Genomic DNA, 22,307 nt, shown 5'->3' on the forward strand with positions numbered 1-22,307 from the left:
AGAAGGAGAGAAAAGTGTGAGTCACATGATTTGTTGAAGTGATTCCCTCTAGTGGCTGGGGATGAAAAGTCAGTGTAGACCTCAGCTACTCCAACATTTCAGTGGTGAATCAGGTTAGTGATTCACAAGGGTTGCAGTGGTTAAATGACATCAAAACATCTTTCAAATGCATAGATATAGAGCATAATGAGACCCACAAGCCACTTGAAAATAGTCCACCAGACTCACAATGTGTGAGCACACACCAGTAATTGCAAATCAAAGCGAGTGGGTCTTGTCTTTCTGTGTAAGTAAAAAGAGTTCATTAAAGCCTCTTGGAGGAGGTTTAAAGGCATAAACGGCCTTGACCCAGTTGGTCTGACATGGTAGCTGATACTGTGGATAAGGAGGACTGAGCATCGCGTTGGGTGGCACCGTGTGTGTGCTGGGGATTTACAGCGTCTCCAGACCACACACAGACAGAGTGGAAGAGGGAGGGAGGCAGGATATGGAGATGTAACAAAAAAGGGGAGATAGATGGGGAAGTTATGGGTAGCTCGTATTATTAAGTCATTGTGGGCACTGAGGTGCTGTGACTGTCCATGCAGTCACTGTGATGATATTGATTGTTCACATGCATGTGTGGTCGAGGTATTGTTTGTTTTGGATCTTAAACTGTTACCATAGTTAGATAACAAGGAGCATGTCCTCCTTATGGAACAAGAGACAAATCTCCATAATGAAGACTCGCTAAGGTCCAGGTAAAGGTTAGGGTGAGGTGAGCAGTTATGATTTATGATTTGTCCATGTAATTTAATGTATTTGATCACACAAATCTATTCTAAATTGTGGAGTAACAAGGAGTTATTGAAGCTCCAAGTTTAAGCTCCAGTGTCTGTTTTAATGGTCTCTGATGCTGTGTCTATAACATAAATGGCTTCCTTTACACCTGGCATTAGAATGTGATGGGATAGCGCTTCACCACATGCATTTACACCAATGTGCATCCAGGAATTTTGGAGCTGCGTGGTGCAGTGAACAGCAGCAGGTGACAGGCTCTTTTGGTGGAGAATACATTTTCAATATCGGACAATTACATACATTTTATCCTGAGAAAACAAAATTATGATTGTGATTCAAATACGATTGTGACTGAATGTACAGAATAACAAGTAGTGGAATCCACTTTGAAACCTTTCATGGGCACTTCTTTCCATTTTCAGCCATTGGCCAGTTTTATGTAGCTGTCTTCCTTTACTAGCGCTATGTAGCTGTTGTGTTTCCACCTACCTTACTGAAGCAGTGTGAGAATGTCACTGGGTGACATGAGAACAAAACACAAGGAAAAACAGAGAGTTCGGTGGTGTTGATAGGCTTAACAAGCATGGTGTGAGCTCATTTGACAATGTTTTAATGTAGCAGACATTTATTTATATTTAAATGTTACACACAACAGCTTTAATGTTAAAGCATGTACTTTTATGATTTTCATCATCTGATGTGCTCCCTCTTTTCACCTCTCAGCTGATTTTGTCAATCATGTGTTTGCAAAGAGAGCTATAATCTGGACATGTAGATGAATGGTGCATTCATCAACTGCTGTGTACTATGATGCCATAGCCGGCTGATCTTTACATTGTGAATTCAAAGAGTGTTTCTTCCACATTGGTTATTCCCAATTCCATATAAAAAGTTCTAAACAGTTTTTTTGCTTAATGGTTGTAACAGTTTGAGTTTAGTTTATCAAAACAAATAATGGGAAATAATGACATACTTTAAATTTGGTATAAAGCCGTCCATACTGCAGTACCACTGACAGATTTAAAAAGATTTTATGCAACAGTATCAGAGTACTTACACAAGGGTGCATGGAAAAATACAGTATATAGAAAAATATGCCAGTAAATACAGATTTGTATATGCTTCAAGCTAGATCCCATTGTGCCTTGTGAGGCTTTTCTCTGCGTAAAATTTTCCATCTCTGACTTGTGTGTTAGAGGGAGTGCAGTGCAGCCATGAAGGAGAAAGCAATGTGTGCTAAATGGTCCATAAGCGTGGCTTGGCCTGGTCCTGCAAGCCCCTCTGGACCCCATATGGTGAATGTGTGAGTGCTACATGCTTGGATGCATGGCCTAGCCCTCAGCAGGACTGCTCCCCACCGGATAACATCCCATAAAACACTGACACACATACGCAAACGCAGACACACATGAAAACTTTGTGGATTCCAGGATTTAAAAAGCTCCATATACATTGGTATTGTGTATGGCGTCTTTCAGACTATCTTCAGTTTTTCCCTAAAGTTGGTTACATGGAAATACACTTATGTTTGAATTGTGAGGTCAAATATAAATAAAATATCCGAAACATAAACAATAGCCATACTAAATGCGTATATATATTTATCCATGGACACAAGTGCCCATTCAACAACTTAGGAAAACAAAATCCATCCAATCAAGGCCCTTGTCTTCACATCTCCCTTCTCAGAGCTGAGCCACTACAGACACTACGTTGTAGAGAGGACCATTATTGCATGCTTAAATGCCTGAGAATCGGACGTCCAGTTTTGATGAGTTGCTGATTTTTGTGTGGCCTCATTGTAGGGACGTGCAGTCATGCAGAACATTGAGTCCTGGTCAGTGTTCACGTTTGGATAGCGGTGGTTCAGGCGAGTGGAAGAGAGGGAAATAATGTCTAGTGGCCAGATACTTTATTTCAAGACCAAGCACTTTGTGCCTGTTCACCAGGATTATAGCTGTGACCAAAATTGAATAAAACAGAAAGAGAAATCACCTTCTCTTCTCTCTATCTGTTACATTTACATCACATGATCTAACAATGTCGTTGTCATTACCATTTAAACGGACGCTTTGAATGGCCTGTAAACTACACAGGAACACATCAAGCACACACATGCATGGATGGCAAACCGTCAACCGGCAAGTTGACGGTTTGGCAAGTTTGGCAAGTCAACCGGCAAGTTATACTTGCCGGTTGATGTGCTTAGAGTGGCTGAATTGGACAAACAAAAGGCTCTTCCATGGGCTTGCAGCATAATGAGAGGCGGTTTGAGTGTAAATATGCTTTCCATCTCACTGCAGGACAAAAGGGACGAGTCTTCAAATACAGGTCACCGGGAGCATCCATGTTGAAATCCAACCCACTTAACAGAATCGGTTACGTCGTCATGGCTGTCTGTGAGCATCAGAGGGAGCAGGATTCATGACATCTGGTGGTTGCAGTTGCAGTGACAGCAGTGAGTAAGAACAAAGCAGTAATTAAGTGAATTCTTAAAATTCCCATCTCTGAATTGCTTGAAACTGTAGATCTCAGAAACTTTAACGTAGAAAAAGCCCATATATTTTTTTGATATCCTCCTACAGTCCAAAAACATGCAGATTTGGGTATTAGGCAAATTAGACACTCGTAATTGACCACAAGAGTGAATGGTTGTTTGTCTCTATGTGGCCCTGTGCTGGACTGGCGACCTATCCAGGGTGTTCCTCGCCTTTCGTCCTATGTCAGCTGGGATTGGCACCAGCGACCCTCATGTGGAGGATAAAGCGGTAGAAGATGAATGAATGAGCTACACAATTGTCACATTTAAAATGCAAGTTAATCCATTATAATAATGGCCTATACCTACAGTACTGTGGTCTAGTTTGGTGGCAATTGAAACGAGAGGAGGGAAAAGTAGGCAAAGCATCATAACCAATACATTTCAGCCGTTTTGATTAAACTCAACATCAGCTGTGTTGGCTTTAAACACGACATCGCATTAATCCAACGCATTGACAAATTCAATGTTAAAAAGTTAATGACATGGACAGGAAAACAAGTGAAAGAAGTCAAGTGAGAATAAACGAGAAAAGCATGAGTTATCAACCCAATTTTCCATCTCTGCAATCAGTGCATATGAAGCTGAAACTGTCATTGTTGGCATGGTGGTAATTACTTTTGGCCCATGGCAAACCCTGATTCGTGCGTGTGTGTGTGTGTGAGAGAGAGAGAAAGGGAGAGGTGGTGGAACACAGATGGACTGTTTCAAAAGCTGCTGTGAGTGAGGCAAGACCTCCATTCAGGTTTTTCCTCTCCAAACTCTGATTATGACCAATAACAGAAATTTAGCAAGCGCCTCATCTAAAACAATATTTTATTCAAATCAAATCGTTTCAGCCAAATTAATCTGACGGAGATGAAAGCTATGTCTGTAGAGAAATACATTTGCCTAAGTCAACGCAGGTGGGTTTCAGGAAAGCCAGTGGGGAAATGTTACGGTGAATGCAAGAGAGTTTACCCTCCTGAAATGATTAGAATACATTATGAATTAGTTCCCATCCCAAGTATTAAGAGATATTATACAAAAGAGGCATCTAAAGAAACAAAAAACAACCAACCAAATAAAAAAAGCTTACGTAGATGTTTAATGCTGTGATGGTAGTGGATATTTGGCTAAGTTACTCAAGTGCTTACTGCAGTCCACAAGTGTTTTGAACACTTGTGGGATAAAGCTTGAGTGTGCTTGTTTGTGCCAGAGTGACCAACACAACCACATTGGTTGGATTGTGACAAATGCAGACTGAAGAATGGTTATGCCGTTATGCCGTGTGTGACTGAGCTGGGTACAAATATGAGGAGGAGGTGCCAGGCTGTTGTGGCTGCGTATGGTTCTTCCACATGCTACTGGTGCCCCTGTTTGTAAATGAATAAATTGTTAAATTGCCAATATGTCTTATTACTTCAGACTTCAGTCATCCAATCCAATAAACAACACCAAACAAGAGTCAATAGCAGAATATGATGTTTGGCATTGGCAGAGATTTTGCAAGTTTTTCATGGGCCAACCTACCTACTGAACTCTGCTGCTCAAGTGCATTGTCCTTACAAATGTGGCACCATTTATAAATAAACAGGCTTTCCAACGGTATAAGATTTTTTGCCAAGAAGTATTGTAACAACAAAGAAATAATCATCCAAACACAAATTTCCATTTATTTCTGTGCAATGAAATGGCTGAAAGTGATGTGATATGTCAACAGAAAATGTTTTCTGTCTTATGTGATATTGATTTTTAAAATTTTGACCACAATAAGGAAAAACACTGTTTTGTATGGGTGAAATGCTGAAGAGCAGTCACTGCAAATGTAAATACTTTCATAAAAGTAAACAAACATTGGACAAAACACAAAGCTACATATAAGTATGAACACTCAGCTCACACTTTGCTTCGGGAAAACAGAGTTGAAGCCGAACACGGTCCATTTGAGACAGTCACTCAACACAATCAACTAGTTATCTGTGACAATGACTGCTGATGAGAACTTGTTATCTGCAGCCAATGATCTAACTGTATCTGCTCGAGCAGTAATATATTATTGCAAATGAGGCCAGCGAAGGCCCTCGTGGTTCAGTGAGAGAACAAGTGTGTATGAGATCGAGTGCAGTATGTAAACCGTTTGACATCAGTGTTTGGACTTTCTTTATGAGAACATCTGTGGCAGCTGCCCTATAAATTCCCAGTGTAGAGAAAACAGGAACAAAAAGCTCCTTTTTTGTATGGCAGCGTAGCATGGCGAGAAGCGGACCTTGTCGTGCCTCATCTGGAGCGCCATAGCCAACGTTTAGGGAAAGTCAAATCGGGGATGGAGAACTGAGACAGTGTTGCCGTGTGTTTAGAAATGTGTACCGAACTTTAAAGTGAGCTTACTGATGGCCATCATATCAACCCCAGAGAAGAGAGAAACATAGACAAACTTTTTTACTTCTACAGACCACCAAGACTCAGGTCTCAGGTCACATGTGTTTTACTACTTCTTTTATTTTCACCTTCATCTGCAATGAATGTGTGTTATTCTCCTGTCTGTGCTCCTCGAAGTCTCTCTACTCTCCATAATCTAGAACCTCAAACAGCTCTCTCTCCCTCTAATATAACAAGGTTTGTAGGTAAATAAATTGACAAATAATGGGCACAGGAACTATGCACAAATGTCAACTGATATCATCTTATAAATCAAGAATAAATGTCTAACATAATCACATTCTTGGCGAGGCCTCCTGGCTTTAACACATTAGTACATGACATAAAGTTAATGCTTATAATAACAAACAAACAAATAAATAAATAAATAGATCAATAAATAAATGAAGATGTAACATCATAGTGTAGAACTCCAGTCCGCAGCTGAACAGGACATTCCAACTGTACTTTAAAGAAATGTATGTATTATTATTATTGTTATTATTATTATTATTATTATTATTATTATTATTATCATCATATTTACTTTGATTGTTTGTTTTTATTTCATTGTTTTACTAAAGTGCTGATGTTACACTAAATTCTCCCTTCAAGAAAGGATTAAAGGATTATTTTTCTATTCTCTTCTTAAATTACATGTTGATTAGTAAGTAACGAGTAGCAAAAGATAAATAAAGATAGTATTTGCCTTGAAATTCTTTCTTGTTTTCAAATTGTTGAAATTAGTAAATAACTGCCATATTTTCACACTTCGCTTCTGCGTAACAGGGCTTTGGTAAGGTCATTTAGATTCCACGCAGCACTTTCGTTGCAATGTTTTGACACCAGAAATATTTGACTTTACCATGATCGACCCACTTGAACGTCAGTAAAGTAAAGAAAATATTTCATAAAGTGTTTCGTTGTTTCTATTTTATTTTTATTTTATTTAGCTTGAGTCAGTAAAATGCATGGAAAGTGCGGGCGCCGTTGTGAAGATTGATAAACACTCAGCTAAAGGCAGTGTGGCTGCTGCTGCTGCTGCTGCTGTGTCTCTCTGTGTCTGTCTGTGTCTGAGGCTTTTTGAGTTTCACTGAACATAAACGGAGGATAAAGAATTAGCGTCTTACTTGCGAAGACATTACTTTTTACACGAGTTCGCTTCTTTCTGTTGCATTTCCTCACAAGCAAGCTAAGCTAACCAAGCTAGCTAACAAGCTAAGCTCCTCCACAGGAGAAAGCAGAGAGGAGAGTGTTGTCATGTTTCCTGATGGCTTCAACTTCTACAGGTGAAAAAGCTTTGTAAGACGTCCTATCGTTCACTTATTCATCTCTGGTAGTTACGTTTCTATTTTTTCAGAACGTAAAACGTCTGCAGCTACTTTATATCTCATATGAATACCTACTCTCTACTCTAAATACTTAGCGACTAACGGATATATTATTCAGTATAATACATGGTAAAATTCTACACAGTTGGAGAATTGTGTCTTTGAAATTACTCAGCACAAATGTGTTGTTAAAAGCTTCCTAGTTCATAATTGGTCTAAAATGACTGTATCGGATATCGCCAAACACCAAGATCTGCCAAATAACTAATGATCAGTATGCAAACTCTGATACATAAGGGTGTACTGCAAATTTAAGATGTAAATGAACAATTTGAAACAGATATTTTACCTTTTACTGTAATCTTACAGACAGAGATCTTTAATTAACATTGACACGATATCGACATTATGTTCACAGCAAAGTGGCGTGAAGGTGACAGTTGTCTGGCTCCGAACCCAAGAGATGGCACTTTGCAAGAAGCAACAATCCAGAGACTGGAATCCAACTTTCACAGCAATGATTCCACAGCATGGGTGATATTTACTGACCAAAATAAAGATGCAGAGAAGGAGGAAGAGGAGGATGAGGAAATAGCTATACCAGTCTCTAAACTCTCAAGACCAGACTTAAATAACTTCAACCAGGAGAAACCAGTGTTTCCCAGCATCATCACAGACACCAGGCTATGTGTTTCATTAGAGCTGAGTGAAGCTGATGGACACAGAGTCCCTTACACCATCAACAGATACCTGAGGGATTATCAGAGGGAAGGTATACGGTTCATTTACAATAGCTACATCTGCTCCCGTGGATGTATCCTGGGTGACGACATGGGCCTTGGAAAAACTGTACAGGTTAGAAGAAGGCGGTTGCTAGCTGTAAAACATTTTAATAGTTTAAATGTCTGCATTTCTTTATATTTGTTCTCTCTATTTATAGGTCATTGGTTTTCTTGCTGCTGTGCTGCACAAAACAGGCACATGGGAAGACATGAAGAGGAACAGGCCACAGTTTCTTCAGAGTCAGATCCCCTCAACACATAGTAAACCCAACAAAGTAGGTACTACTGCCATATATGTAACTTAAGATGACTGTTATGAATCATAAAAATCATGTTCAGGATAACAAATGCATAGTTTTAAGTACCAAGTGCATTAAATCAAGTGCAGCAGTGGTTTAAGAAAATGTGAAAGCACTGAGTTGGATCACTGTGGTTTTTCTGTGATCCAGGTGTTCCTCATTGTGGCTCCTCTGTCAGTGCTTTATAACTGGAAAGATGAACTGGATGCGTGGGGTTATTTCCAGGCTGTGGTTGTCCATGGCCTGAGGAAAGAGGAGGAACTGGCTCGCATTAAGAAGGGACGCATTGAAATTGCTCTCACCACTTATGAGACTCTGCGACTTTGTCTGGATCAGTTTAATAAGTAAGAACCTTGATCAACACACACAAATGCTGACATGGTAACATACATGTTTTTTCTATATACACATTTTAAAAAAGCGATAAATGTTCTTTGTATTTTCCTGATAACCCTCCTGCTGCCTTGTGTGGGTCAGTTTGACCTGCTCGGTTCAGAATGACACTGTTCCCCCTGGCTGTAGGATATGGAGGAAGCAGGAGGGTTTTAATGAAAATATACCTGTGGTCTGCCTGCAGTATCGACTGGTCTGCTGTGGTTGTAGATGAGGCACACAAGATAAAGAATCCAAACTCTCAAATCACTCAGGCTATGAAGGAGCTGATATGTAAGGTTAGAAATCCTTTTTTAATGTGAGTGTTATTATTTAAGTATATCAGTGTTGATAACAAAGTTTTTTTAGATTAACGAAAATATTAACTGCAAGTGAATGGTAAAGTTCACTTGGATTTGGATTAAGATGTACCTATTTTCACCCTCAGATCAGAATTGGTCTCACTGGCACCATCTTACAGAACAACCTTGAGGAGCTGTGGTGTGTCATGGACTGGTATTTGAAGAGACATTTATATTCCAACACATTTCAGTCATTTGGTTCTGTGAAGTGGGATGTAAGTTTTTGCAATTGGCAAATTGTTGAAGAATATAGTCAGCTGTGTATATTATATTCTGTGTAGGGCCAGACCTGGTTGTCTTGGCAGCTTGGGACATTTCAAGAACAAGTTTTCAGACCCAGTTGAGCATGGGCAGCGGCACAGCGCAACAAAACGTGCCCTAGCGACAGGGAGGAAAGCTGTCAGAGCCCTGGTGAGGAAGATATCTCATTGCTTCCTCAGAAGGACTAAATCTCTTATCAGAGATCAGCTACCTAAGAAGAATGACAGGGTGAGACTGCTTATTGGTTTATAACGTTAATGACTTTCTGTTCTCCACAAACTCACAGTCTACATTATGGTGTCTCAAAGCCCCCTCGAATAATTGCTGTGTTGTATTTTTCCGCAGGTGGTGTATTGCTCTCTGACAGACTTTCAGCAAACTGTGTATCAGACAGTGCTGGATACTGAAGATGTTACGTTACTGCTGAGGTCTTCAGAGAAATGTGACTGTGGAAGTAGGCGCACCCGTAGAAGATGCTGCTATGCAGTTAGTGTCCCCTTTTAACACCATGCACCCTTCTATGCCAAGAAATATTTTTATTCCTGCAGATTTTTTGTCTGTTAAGTAAACTGAAAAAAATATTAATAAGTCCTGGATTTCTGCATGAAATACAGGACTAAAATACAGTACACATTTGAAACTTAGAAGCTTCTAGAATCTGTCATTTGATTGATAAGCACTTTGAATGCAAGGAGGAACCCCTGTGAACAGATATCAAACCAGTGTGGTTGGAAAAAAACATCCATTATTTACATTTTCTTCTGTTACAGACAAACTCTGATGGCGTTCAAATGAGGGATCTTTATTTTAGTTACTTGGCCATACTGAGGAAGATTGCCAACCATGTGGCACTGCTTCAGTCCACTGCAGGGACCAGTAAGAAACAGGTACAAACACTTATCCCGTAACTGATTTAGCATGTACACTAACTTACGATGGCTATCTCCTGGACAAAGCCTCCAGACTCTATAAGTTCATACCACATTTTCCACATTTGTTTCACTAATTCAGTTCATTTCTTGTAGGAAAAGTATTTGACTGCAATTTGTCAGAAGGTTTTCCAAAAGTTTCCAGACTTTGTGCAAAGATGTAAGGATGAAGCGTTTGAGGCATTGTCGGACCCAATGTACAGTGGAAAAATGAAGGTATGCTTTAGCAACAAAGGCTAAATCACTATTACAGGCTGTTTCAGCTAAAGTTAACATCTTTGCATTGTCCTCTCAGGTTTTGCAGAGGCTGCTTAAATATTATCTGCAGAAGAGAGATAAAGTACTGCTGTTTTCTCTGTCAACCAAGGTGAGAACTCACTCTCTCTCTCTGTGTTGGTGCCTAATGAATGGTGAAATCATGGGGTATTCAATTTTCTGTCTGTCAATGACTTTGCGAGATGTTTTCCTTTATCAAAATTATTTTATCCCACGGTGATGTAATCAAAAGGGGTTTTAAATGGTGTCCGAGTTGGAACACGCTGTTTTTAGAGATTCATGTCTCTGAGTCACATCCGTTCACCTTAAGTTTCAGCACAGCAAATTGCTTAAACACACTCTCTTAATTCGCAGTTGATGTGTTTACAGAAGAAATTGTTTCAGGAGGCATTGTTTTGTAATGGCACAGATTAATAAATAAGCCCTGGGTTTTATTTGGGAGTGAAATGAGACTTTAATTGACAATTAGACTGGATTGTCTAATGGCTGTGGTCACCTGAGACAGCAAGAAAACATTTGTGAATGCCCTGAGGTCATGTTTTCATGTCCTTTGTTTGACTTTTTTGTGGAATTAGAGACCATGCAGGGCAAGGCTCAGTATTATCCCTATAGTATATATATAAATATACAAGGGATATTGCTTTTTTTATCATGTTTATTTGTCTAGCATCTACATTTTCTCTCACACAGTTGCAGTTATATAGTAGATTTAGAGTTAGACACTGTCTGTAATGTAATGTTGTAAACATTGCTCCGTCAATTGCCTCTTGTATTATGAACGTTTTAAGCTATTAGATGTACTGGAGAGCTACTGCATGGCAGAGGGACTGGACTACAGCAGATTGGACGGCACCACCAAGTCCAAAGAGAGACTACAGATTGTCAAAGAATTCAACAGCTCCTCTCACATCAACCTCTGCCTGGTTTCCACCATGTTAGTAGCACACTAAATATTATATAGAGAAGATGTGGTTTGTTTTATTATACTCGTTAACACAGATCGCCTTTTGAGAATGTACTAATGAGAACATTCAGTATCGTGTTTGCGTCTGCTATTTTGATACCAGCATGTGTTATTAATGTATATTTTAGGGTAAACATTCAAAACCTTGTATCTGTTGATTTGTTTTGTCAGGGCCGGTGGTCTTGGCCTTAACTTTGTAGGAGCCAATGTTGTAGTGCTATTTGACCCCACCTGGAACCCAGCAAATGACCTTCAGGCTATTGACAGGTAAGTTGGAGCCACAGTTTGACAGACAATTAGAATTTTACACTGTATTTAAGCAGCAGTTGTTGTCACTTTCCCTAGTAGGACTAAAGAAAACCTAGTTATATTCTGTACTGATTAATGAAACACAAATTCTGGACCAATGTGTATGCTTGTGGATTTGTATACATATGCCTGTGTGTGGTGTGTGTTTTCCCCTTCAGGGCATATCGTATTGGCCAGTGCAGAGATGTGACTGTTCTCAGACTTATCTCACTAGGAACAGTGGAGGAAGTTATCTACCTGAGACAAGTTTACAAACAGGTACCACACAATTATGACCACATGTCCATCATTTAAAGATACTTTCTCTGATAACTTTTATTTTCCACATACAAGTCACTTCAGTGCTTCAATTTCGATACATTTTTAATATTTCCTTCTTTGTTCCAGCAATTGCAGTCCTCTGTTGTTGAGAAAGCAAGCTCCCGGCGTTATTTTGAGGCCGTGCAGGGACATGGTGTCCATAAAGGGGAGCTGTTTGGGATAAACAACCTCTTCAGGCTGCAGATTCAAGGAACATGTCTCACACGCAAGATACTACAGGTTTGCTTGCTCTGCTGTAACGCACTGCCTCAATTTACCTCGTCCCTCATATGTAGTTTGACACTAACTAAATATCAGCAGCATGATAGGTAAATGATCTGTATTTATATAGCGTATTTCTAGTCTTGATGAGCGCTCAAAGCTGCTTTACACTACAGTTTTGCCATTCACCCATTTACACACATTCATACATGAGCTATGTGCAGCACGTTTTCTATCGCACATATTTCGTACCCATTAACACACTCCCACCACAGCCGCCAGGACCAATGTGGGGTTAAGTATGAGCTTTAGTAGAGCCAGTTGAACCTACAACCTTCAAGGTCAAAACAGCCACAGTTCAAGCTGATAGTGGGGTTTTAGAGCACCCTTTGCTGCTGGATCACAAGCTAAACTAAATTAAGCATTCTGTTTTTTAATTAAAAACTGTTTTTATTAATTAAAGTTACAGCTTTTTTCCCCCGCATGTTTGAATTTCAAATAAAAAGTCACCTCTCTTTTATCGTTCAATTTTATGTCTACTAAAACTGAAGAGTAATAGTCCAATGTTGATGAGTGGTACCATGCCAAACTGATGTTGGACAATGTGTGTGTCTCTCTCAGCGAGAAGGACAAATGGAGGCTGGAGTAATGACAACCAGCACACACACAGGCGAAGAGAAGGCGGAGGCCAGGAAAGGAGTTAGCGTGAGTAACTCTGCCTTTCTCAGGGACCCCGAACATAGGGCATTCATCTTTCCCATCCCTCACTCCATCTTCTTTCCCAGGCAGCCCACTCATCCTTCTATTCCCACGTGAAAGGGAGATACCTCCTACAGGGATCTTCCTGCCTGTCAATCAATCAACCAACCAACCCACAAATTCTAACTGTAAACTTTTCTTTTGATTTTGTCGTCTCCTTTTTTTTTTTACAAAAAAGGTTCTATACCCAATTAGAGGGATAATGTCTAGAGATGTCTATATGTATGGTAAATAGAAATTCCTCGCTGCAGCTGTTGTTAGCCACATCAGTGGCTGACTTCTACCGAAACAATGAATAAGCAAGTGAGTTGTTTTAGTTTTCGTTAATGGAGGCTGCTAATATCAAGAAACGACTAACTCCCAGAACTGCAACAGGAACCCTCAAAAGCATAAGCAAAAGATAGTTTTATTAAGAGCAGCCAGTCAGGCTGAACAGGGAAGTGACTGACGCCCTTTAGGGGCCTCCACAGTGCATCGTGTGCCGCCATCTTGCCCTGTTCCTTGTGTCTAAATGTTAGTTTTTCTTCTTTTGCTATGAAAACTGTAGCAGACAATAAGCTCCTGTTCTCCGTATGTGTAAAAACTACAAATTATATACAGAAATCTCTTGGGGCGTAAATATTTACTACTCTTAAAATGTTGTAGTTCATTGGATCTTGGGTTGAGTACCTCTTTAAGGCCTTGGCTCTCAGAAAACATTTTTACACTCCGTTCTTGGTAGTTCAGCGAAACCAGAGGATCGAGTTCTCTTTGTGTGCCTCTCACTTTCTCACTGATGCTGTGTGAAACAGCTGGATATAATTACTTGCTTGTCCTAATGGAAGGGGCAGACCACACCGAAGTCTATCATCTCCTCTTAGATATTTATTTACACAGTGATACCCCTTATCATCATGTTCCCAGCCAGGCCTTTGCTGTGCAGCACAGCACAGCACACTGTCCTTTGTACAAGACTGACTCTCCTCTGAGGGCTATTCAGATTCCTGCAGCGCTGAATACACTGGAGTTCCTAAACATGCACAGAATGGAGCTTTAGGTATGTAAGCTCTGCAGAAGACTTATTTGGTAACTTTTGTCAAACTGCAATCACAGTTGGTGGCCTTTCCAATAAAAGCCCATTCATATTACTTCAGGAAATGTTGTGACCCCCTTGTTTGCTTCATATTACATTATGATGGAGGGCATATGTTGCACTGATGTCTATTATTTTGATTTACTGTTGCAAACATCTGCTTCGTGTTACACAGTGAAATGTCACATGGGTTTGTCCACTGAAAGATGGCATAAACAAGGGTAGTAAAGCATTTACAGGCTTTTGGTGGAATTTTGTGGCCGTGTCTGTCTATTGCAGTGCATGCACGGTTTATTTACAATTTTTATGCCAGTTTCTTGTTCTCGTACTACGCACCCCAAACTACATGTTATGCTTCACACCCTCTTTATAAATCTGTTTGTTTCAACTGTTTCATTTCAGGAACCTGGAGATTCTGCACTGAATTGTGAAGCTATCAAGGAGAACAGAGATGCATCAAAGGTCTCTAGAGGGTTGCTGGATTTTAGTAGTGGGAGTGAGGAGGATGGTGATGGACAGCTATTTCAGAGGAAGGTCTCAAGCTCAAGCGCAGAGGATGGGAACAGGGGTGGGAATGCTGCCATCGGTGCTGGCCAAATGAATCTCCTCCAGCATGGTTTCTCCAGATTCTTGGAAAGGGTGAAAGGAACACCAGAGGTCAAAGGTGACAGTAGTTCTGATGAAGAAATCCTCTCTGACACAGGTGCTGGGATTCCTGAGAAACTGGAAACAAATGACTGCATGTACAAGAGCTCCAAAACAGAGAATGGTTCAGACTGTCTCCCCAAAGTGGGGACAAAACCCTTGAACGTCTCCAGGGATGCAGACAGAGACGATGAAGACAATGGAGCCAGGACGCGACAAGAGAATGATGAAGCTGTAAAAAAGCGACAGGGTCTGAAAGGGTGGAAAGATAAGAAAAAAGCAATAGATTGGGAGAGTGATGAAAACTCTTCCAACAAGCCCAAAACCACAGGGCACTGCTTTGAGGGTTACTCTGAAGAATCTGAAGATTTTGACCTGGAGAAAATAGCATGCTCCAAGAAAGGAGCCTTAAATTCACAGAGAAAAGGTCAAGATAGAGGGAGAGACACTTTTGAGTTCAACGAAGTTAAACGAAAAAGACAAACGACTAGTGCAAGGAACCAGGCCAGATCCAAGTACACCGAGTCCACAGAGACATACACATCTTCAGAGGATGAACACACTCCTAAAAAGAAAGGGAGTTTCACGGGAGGTCACTTCACATCTCCACGCACAGAACAATCGAGAGTAGATGGAAAGATATCTGCAAGCATGAAAAGTCCGACATCTCAAGGGAAAGATGGAACAATTGATAGTGTCCTAGGTCAGATTCAACATCCATTTCATATGCCTTTAACAACTTTTAATAGAATAGAATTTTAAAATGAATGATGCCTGTTTCTGTCCGAAGGAGGCGTGCAGGAGGTGGCGTATACCCACTCCAACCAGCGTGTGGTGGGTGGGAGCAAAGCAGAGGAGCTGATAAGCAGAGCTGCAGTGCGAGACGTGTTTGAACGCAAGATGTACTCTCAGCTCCCAGCCAATCAACTTCTAGGAACCCAAGAGGTACACAAAGCTGAAACACCGGTCTAGCTCTTCATGTAACAGACATTGAGACATTCTTTCTTCCAAACTCCGTGTGGCAACTGCATGTTAGCATGCACACACAACAAGGCTATCTGCGGTATCCTGTAATCACGAGAGTGGATGTAAACACGTAATATTTAAAGATCGACTACAGACAGCTGGTGAGCAAACTGATTTTTCCATTTAAGTTGAGTCGTGATGCAAATCACATGTCGCTGCAGAACTCTGCCGTACAGTGGACTTCTGCAAATTGAGCATCTTTTCAGATAATATGGCTGGGACAGTCCCTTAAAAGCTGGGGTAGGCAACGCTGCCTTCTGCCGTGAGGAAATTTAGATAGGATACGGATAAAGAGAGTTGGACAATAAACGTAATAAAACGTGTCAGTCTTACAGATTGGGAGATTGACTCAGGTCTCTGTATGACTCTGTAGATGTTCATTTCAGTACAGAAACCATTGGTACTTATTGACCTGGGAAAGAGGCTCTTTTCTACCTTTCTAGTTACCCTGTTTTTACTGCTAAAACAAGCCGAGATATGAGCAGGTCACTCACTTCTGCCTAAGTACACAACTTCTTTCTTGTGTGATTGTACCAGAGCCTGTCATCAAGCCCGCCAGACAGTCCACCATACTCTGCCAATGTCAGGGTGGAGAGGCCCAGTGTGGACCATCCAGTCACCTTCACCGGCAAGAGTGTGCACCACACTAGACACACCACTGTCATCATTGGAGAGACTCCTCAGGCCGTATGCAGGTACTGGAAGTAATGAACAGGGATAACCGCAGTTAATAAAGATGTATACATTGGGGGGAAAAAAAACATGTGATTTGACTTACCATGAGAAATACAAAAGAAAAAGGGCTCATAGGCACATCATGAGAAAAAGACCAGTAAAGGGAGCCTTCAACAAGAGGAAAAAAGGAGATAGGAGTAATGAAGGCAAGTTGATGGAAGGCGTTATGGGCAGTGATAAAAAAATGAGTAAAGTAAGAAATTACTGGCAGTGTAGGGAGGTAAGTCAAAACCTGCGTGGATACAGTTTTGAGCGCCCCCTCTTGCCCTCAGGGAATGTGTGTATGTGTGCGCATGTGTGCATGTGTGTTTAGCAAGGGACCACCACTGAGCTTTCTCTTCCTACCTATTTCCCTGCATCACGCTGAAGATTGCGAGTGCAGCAGTTTTCCCCGCCTTAACCACTCCGCCTCCTGAGGTGAACCAAAAATGATCACCTTCTCTATATGTATGTATGTATGTATGTATATATATATACATATATGTATGTGCATATATTTGTTCTATTGCGTCACTTCCACCCTCTGCGTTTTAAACACTCGCTCCCCAAGGGGAAGTTAGTATTTTTGCCCAGAGGCTCACCAGGAAGTGAAAATGCACACTAGTTATATTGATTTCCCTACAATTAACCGTGCTGTTTAATGATTTGAATCCACATGCACGTCGCGTTTTACTGCCATTGCGTTTATTTATTGTTTTTCCAGTGAAAGCCACAAACGGTAATAACACCTTTGTAATGCTGCTCTACCACCAGTGACTTTGAAGTATGGCTGTGCCCGATTCTGGTTAGACGAAAAATTTAATGACTGCCTCGGAGCTCAGGAAAAACACCCCAATACTGCACAGCTGTCTGGATATGAGCATGAATACATGGAGAACTATTCATCATAGCCTGCTGAGCCTGAAGGAGCCGCAGAAAGTATGATTAATAGTATATGCTTTATGTGTTATTTAAGTTGCACTGCAGTGGGCACACATCATATAGTGACTGTACCCATGTTAATATGATGTACATTCACAGGAAACTAGCAGGAACTATTTCAAAACATATTTGATTTAACACATTTTTGTACAAGGATGTTTTCGTTTTGTTTTTACACAGTTGTGTGTTTTGTTTGCAGGCAGCACCTGGAGGAAATGGCAAATAAATTCAACTTTCCCTCCGTTCGTCAGTTTGCAGTGGACGTTCTGAGAAGAGATTCGAGCCAGAGACTGGGTTGGCTGCGACAGTATTACACTTCACTGAACCAGCCTGACCTCGCTAATATAGTCGCAAAGAATTTCCCGCAGTCTGATTCAGCACCAACCTCCTCCACTTCCACAGCAGCTACCTCCTCAACAGCCACCAGAACTGCTATATCCTGCACAGAAACCAGAACCAGAACCCCACAAAAGGAATTTTCAAATACTCCCCAGAAGCGTAAATACACTAAGAAGAGTCGGGAGCCCAAGACTGATCCTGAAATCCCACAAAACAATGTTTCTGCACCACAAAAAAAGTCCAGACTTTGCCAAAATGATATTCCAGATCCACAGAGAAATCCCAAAAACCCACAACGCAATGTTCTAGAACCCCAGAAAACGCAAAAGGTCTCACAACAGAATGTTCTAGAACCTCTAGGTAACATTACAAGCCATGAGTCAGAGGAGCAGGAGGAAACGGTTTCCAGTGCCAAAGGACACAGGAGGACAAAAAGGGGTAGTGTTTCTTGTTCTGGAGCTCACAGAGCCGGTGGTGGTCTTGGCGTGGATCATGCCGGCAGCAGTGGTCTGGGCTCTGGGAAGCCTGCTGCTGTCCTGAACCGCACAGACAGAGATACCCCTTCTTCCCCAGACCTCAGCCATGGCAGGTCCGCCATGTTATCCAAACCCACAGCACAGGGAAGGGAGCGAGAGCAGAAATCATCATCATCAAGGACGAGAGAAACCGTTCAAGGACGGAGAGAAAATTCCCAGTCTGCTTCCCCTCCTCAACAGGCCCCTTCTGCCTTAAGTAATCACTCCCTCCTCACAGATCTGATAGGAGACACTTCAATCCTCGACGATTTATTTAAACCCAAACCAAGGGGTGCCCAGCAGAGAGGCCCCCCAAAAACACCACCACCTATGCTCTCAGGGTCAGGAAACGCGTGTCTGACCTCCCCTTCTTCATCCAGAATCGCCCTCAGTTCTGATTCTGCTTCAACACGACCATCTCCTGGTGCACTCGTGCAGGTTACAAGAGGCAGTCGCAAAGACTTCTGGGACATCCTCAACGAGGGTAACGAGGAGAGTATTAACAGGTTAACGGACTTGGCAGAAGTGCAGAGAGTCTGTGTCAACACGAAACTTTCAGCGAGAAGTCGATCTGGAGAGGAGGAGGAGAGCAAGAGTCTGTGGAAGACTAATGAAAAGTTCCTATGGAAGAAATAATACAGAGGAGACATTGTTGTATTGTGTTTTAAGTTCTCAAATTAATTGAAGCAAATGCTTTTTACATACACTATTTTATTATTTTAATGTTACATATCCTTTACTTTTTTTAAAAACACGTGTCTTATTTACTGTACTTGAAAATATCAGGTTTGTTAAATCAGTGAGTTTCCAACAAAATGACCGCTGATTTATCATATTTATCTCGTCACCTCTGCTTTATTTCTATGTTTTTCTATGTTCTATCTTAAATGAACGTTAATTAAATATTATTATTAATTCATTATCTTAGTAGTTTCAGATTTATTGCCTGTGGATCAAATACTTTTTTTCAAATCCAATGTTCTATTAATACATAGTGGAAGCTGTTTCACTATTAGTGTATATTAATCTTTAATTGCTTTTTCTTCTTGTGTTGGAAATGATTAGAAGAAAAGGAAGTAAACAGTGAAAGATGGTGAAGCTGTCCGAGGCAGACTGATCACACTGATCTAGAGAATGGGCAATATATGAGTTAATTATGCATCAAAATAATATGTATCATGATTAAAAGCACTCCGTAAGGAGTTCATGATGAATTTCCATTATCAAAATGTTTCATTAATGAGAAAAATAATGCTGTCTTTCTAGTCCTAGTGATTTGTCATAAAGGGCATTTGCATTTTCCTATTCATTCCAGGACCTCATTATTTATAATTATTATATTCAGATTCTTGTTTTTCACTGTAAAATGTTCAGTAAGAAATAGGGATGGGAATCGGTATCGGTATCAGTCCAATACTGGTCAAAATTATTTGAATTCGGATATCTGAATACAAAACTCCATTTTAGCATTCTAGCTGAGGCATGTTTCTTCTTTTTGTTGATTGCTATGATTATTAACAGTTTCATAGTTCAGAAATGGTCCAAAATGACCATTTCACTAATATCGACATCGCTAGATACTCAAGTTTGTGATATCGTATCGGCATTGGACACGAAAAACAAAAAAGTGGTATTGTCCCATCGCTAGTAAGAAATATGTATCTATCATGATGAAAAAAACAAAACCAAAAAACATCTGTAAAATGTAAGGGTTATTTTACTGCCATTTTAATACCATGAATTGTTGCCAACTCTCCTTCATCCCTTCACTGTTGGTTGATATGTGTGTCAAAATGAACCATTGTGACGCGCCACTCCCCAAAACAAAACATTTTTTATTTTACTTTTACAAACAGAGTTTTAAAGTTATATGCACATAAACACATTCTTGTGAGTGTGCATGCACAGCTGTGTTTGACCTCTCTCTCTCTCTCTGTCTCTCTCAGCCGCCACCGCACTGCAGTGAATAGAAAAGCCAAAGAGAGCTGTTCTGTGCAAGTGTTGTGTTTTCTTAAGCAAGAAATGAGAAAGTGCTGATAGCTATCAATAAACAGGAGAGAACGCTACGTGCCTCAACAGCGCATGCAGCTCGGTAAATAGCATGTGTGGGAGTGTACACACGTCGACCTTGTGGGTGGTAGACCTTAAGTATCTACACACACAAACATACACACACACTGTGAGACCACACATCAGTCACACCTGTTCAAATCAGAGAGAGAATAAAAAGCTCTTTCTCTTATCCAAACCCCAAAACCCTTCCCCGTCTACTTGTCTCTGTCTGTTTCAGCCACAACTGAGATTTGGAGATTCCTATCTGTCTTTTTGTTGTCACAGTCTGGTTGAAGTGAGACAGCAGACAGGCTTTAGTGTGTCACTGACAGTAGGAAGAAAGAAAGGCTCACCTACGGCCTGACTGACAAGGGTTGGAGGCGGCTAATGGAGGCCAGCGAACACGGCTCAGTGGCGCACAAAGGTCTCTTATCCTCAGTGCTAACTAAAGTGGGTCATACATTCACAGTGAGTGATGAGTGGCACGTCTTAAATGAGTCTGATTATTGTATTTCTGTTTTATTGCATGCTTATGCTGTTCAATTACCCGGCCCAAGAGGAGCGACGGGGTCTATTTTTCCACTTCCTCAGTCTCGTCTCCATGTGTCAAAGTGAGGGTTGAAAAGTCTGTTTATGTGTCGTGACACTTTAATATGTGACTCTGTTATACACTAGACAGAGACACAGCGACAGAGGAACAGCTCGGGCCGTGCAGGTTTATTTGCAGAAATCAGGCTGCGACACCTAGTTTGATTTGATTATTGAAAAGCTTCGAATGAGCGTTGACCCGCGCCGACCTGGGCCTCCGGGCTCAGCTTTCTAGTCATTCACTCAGCGTCGTGTTGTGAAGGTCTACACACACCGGTGCTGATTAAGAACTGGCTCTGGTACAAATGTATTAAAGGTTGAAGTCGGGGAAAAACCTCGGTTTCAGAGTTTATTTTCAAATTTGTCTACAAGAAGCCAGTCACAAAAAAAAGAAAAAAATAATTGTGTAATTTAGAGGATTCTACATTAAATGTAGTATTTAGTCATTTATTATCACCTGAAAATTAAAACTGATGTTGTATTTTCATTACCATAGAATGGGCAGTTTACATTACATAGGAGCAGTTCCTTTTCCATTGAGTGTTTGCAAAAGGTTAGGACGAGAAAGACAAAGGTTCAAGTTGTTGCAATATGCAACTTCACCCCTAGATGTCACTAAATCCTACACATGGGTCCTTTAAGGCTCAAGGACTCACGTTTTCTTAATAGGGTCTGAGTGCACAAGGTGCGGGGGACCCTATTGTAACTGAAGGAGCTCTTCCACTATTTTTATTCGTCTTTAAGATGAATATTTTAGTGTTTGTTTGTGTAAATGTAACATTGTCATTGTTGTTTGGTCTGTCTCTAAACAGTGCTTGAAGTGGGCCAGTACTACTTCTCCATTTTACTACATTGCATTAAAAAGTATTGTTCAAGAAGGACAATATCTATCTGAATTGTTTGAATAAAACGGACTGTGACATCAGCCTAGTTTTTACCTATTTCAATAAGGACTAAATATTTGAATAAATAGTTCTTGTGTTCTGGTATCTTTTATTCACTTTAAATCTCACAAAGGTTTTCTTGGTTATTCAAGAAACATTGTGTATAAATATTGTCATGTTGACTGTCATTGCATAACCATCATAGGTGTTGGAACATGTATGGCCCATAAAATAAACTTTTAGATGAGTCAGCAAACAAACAGCTATATAGTGCGGGGTACAGTGTCCTTCGGGTTGTTATGGTAACAGTCTAAGGAGGTCTCTAAATGTAAAAAAAAAAGAAGAGAGAACCCCCCTTCATTAGGAAATTACGCACCATTTGCCCCTCATTCCTACCCAGTTACCCAGGCAACTGGAAGCTGTAATTTGGGTTATTTCACTGGCTCTTGGGCCCTTCCGTTCCCCATTGTGCCCCATCATAAAAGCCATATACCACAGATGCACACACACACACACAGAAAGTTTCTTAGGGCAGTAACACTCTCAGTAAGAGAGATTAATCCTCATTTTCTTTGCTTCTCCTCAACATGGCCAGACACAGGCCCGTGCATGTGAATATCAATGAGCGGCACTGAAGGAGAGCGC

The 22,307-nt window shown here is 40.8% G+C and overlaps 1 protein-coding gene across 2 annotated transcripts; it reads left to right on the forward strand.

Moving 5' to 3' along the window:
* The first annotated feature begins 6,728 nt into the window (after positions 1 to 6,728).
* ercc6l2 (excision repair cross-complementation group 6-like 2) lies at positions 6,729 to 19,352 on the forward strand. Of its 2 annotated transcripts, none has more exons than XM_044026446.1 (20): positions 6,729 to 7,015; positions 7,467 to 7,905; positions 7,991 to 8,107; positions 8,282 to 8,475; positions 8,709 to 8,802; positions 8,952 to 9,019; positions 9,147 to 9,354; positions 9,472 to 9,612; positions 9,897 to 10,013; positions 10,152 to 10,271; positions 10,351 to 10,422; positions 11,120 to 11,265; positions 11,467 to 11,562; positions 11,763 to 11,862; positions 11,992 to 12,144; positions 12,748 to 12,831; positions 14,360 to 15,305; positions 15,393 to 15,547; positions 16,166 to 16,323; positions 17,484 to 19,352. In XM_044026446.1, the coding sequence occupies exons 1-20, from the start codon at positions 6,990 to 6,992 to the stop codon at positions 18,772 to 18,774; spliced, it is 4,725 nt and encodes a 1,574-aa protein (XP_043882381.1). In that variant the 5' UTR covers positions 6,729 to 6,989; the 3' UTR covers positions 18,775 to 19,352. The 2 variants fall into 2 exon arrangements, with proteins under 2 accessions (XP_043882381.1, XP_043882382.1); XM_044026447.1 differs by having other exon boundaries at positions 6,729 to 7,008; positions 7,469 to 7,905.
* Positions 19,353 to 22,307: the final 2,955 nt, after the last annotated feature.

This window comes from Solea senegalensis, linkage group LG5, assembly GCF_019176455.1.
Source record: "Solea senegalensis isolate Sse05_10M linkage group LG5, IFAPA_SoseM_1, whole genome shotgun sequence".
Classification (NCBI taxonomy): Eukaryota; Metazoa; Chordata; class Actinopteri; order Pleuronectiformes; family Soleidae; genus Solea; species Solea senegalensis.

Excerpts from the sequence above, each read along its gene's own strand:
- ercc6l2 (XM_044026446.1), top strand. The coding sequence starts at position 6,990 with ATGGCTTCAACTTCTACAGGTGAAAA. Across the intron at positions 9,355-9,471 it reads TACCTAAGAAGAATGACAGG|GTGGTGTATTGCTCTCTGAC; the intron begins GTGAGACTGCTT and ends ATTTTTCCGCAG. Across the intron at positions 15,306-15,392 it reads AACAATTGATAGTGTCCTAG|GAGGCGTGCAGGAGGTGGCG; the intron begins GTCAGATTCAAC and ends TTCTGTCCGAAG.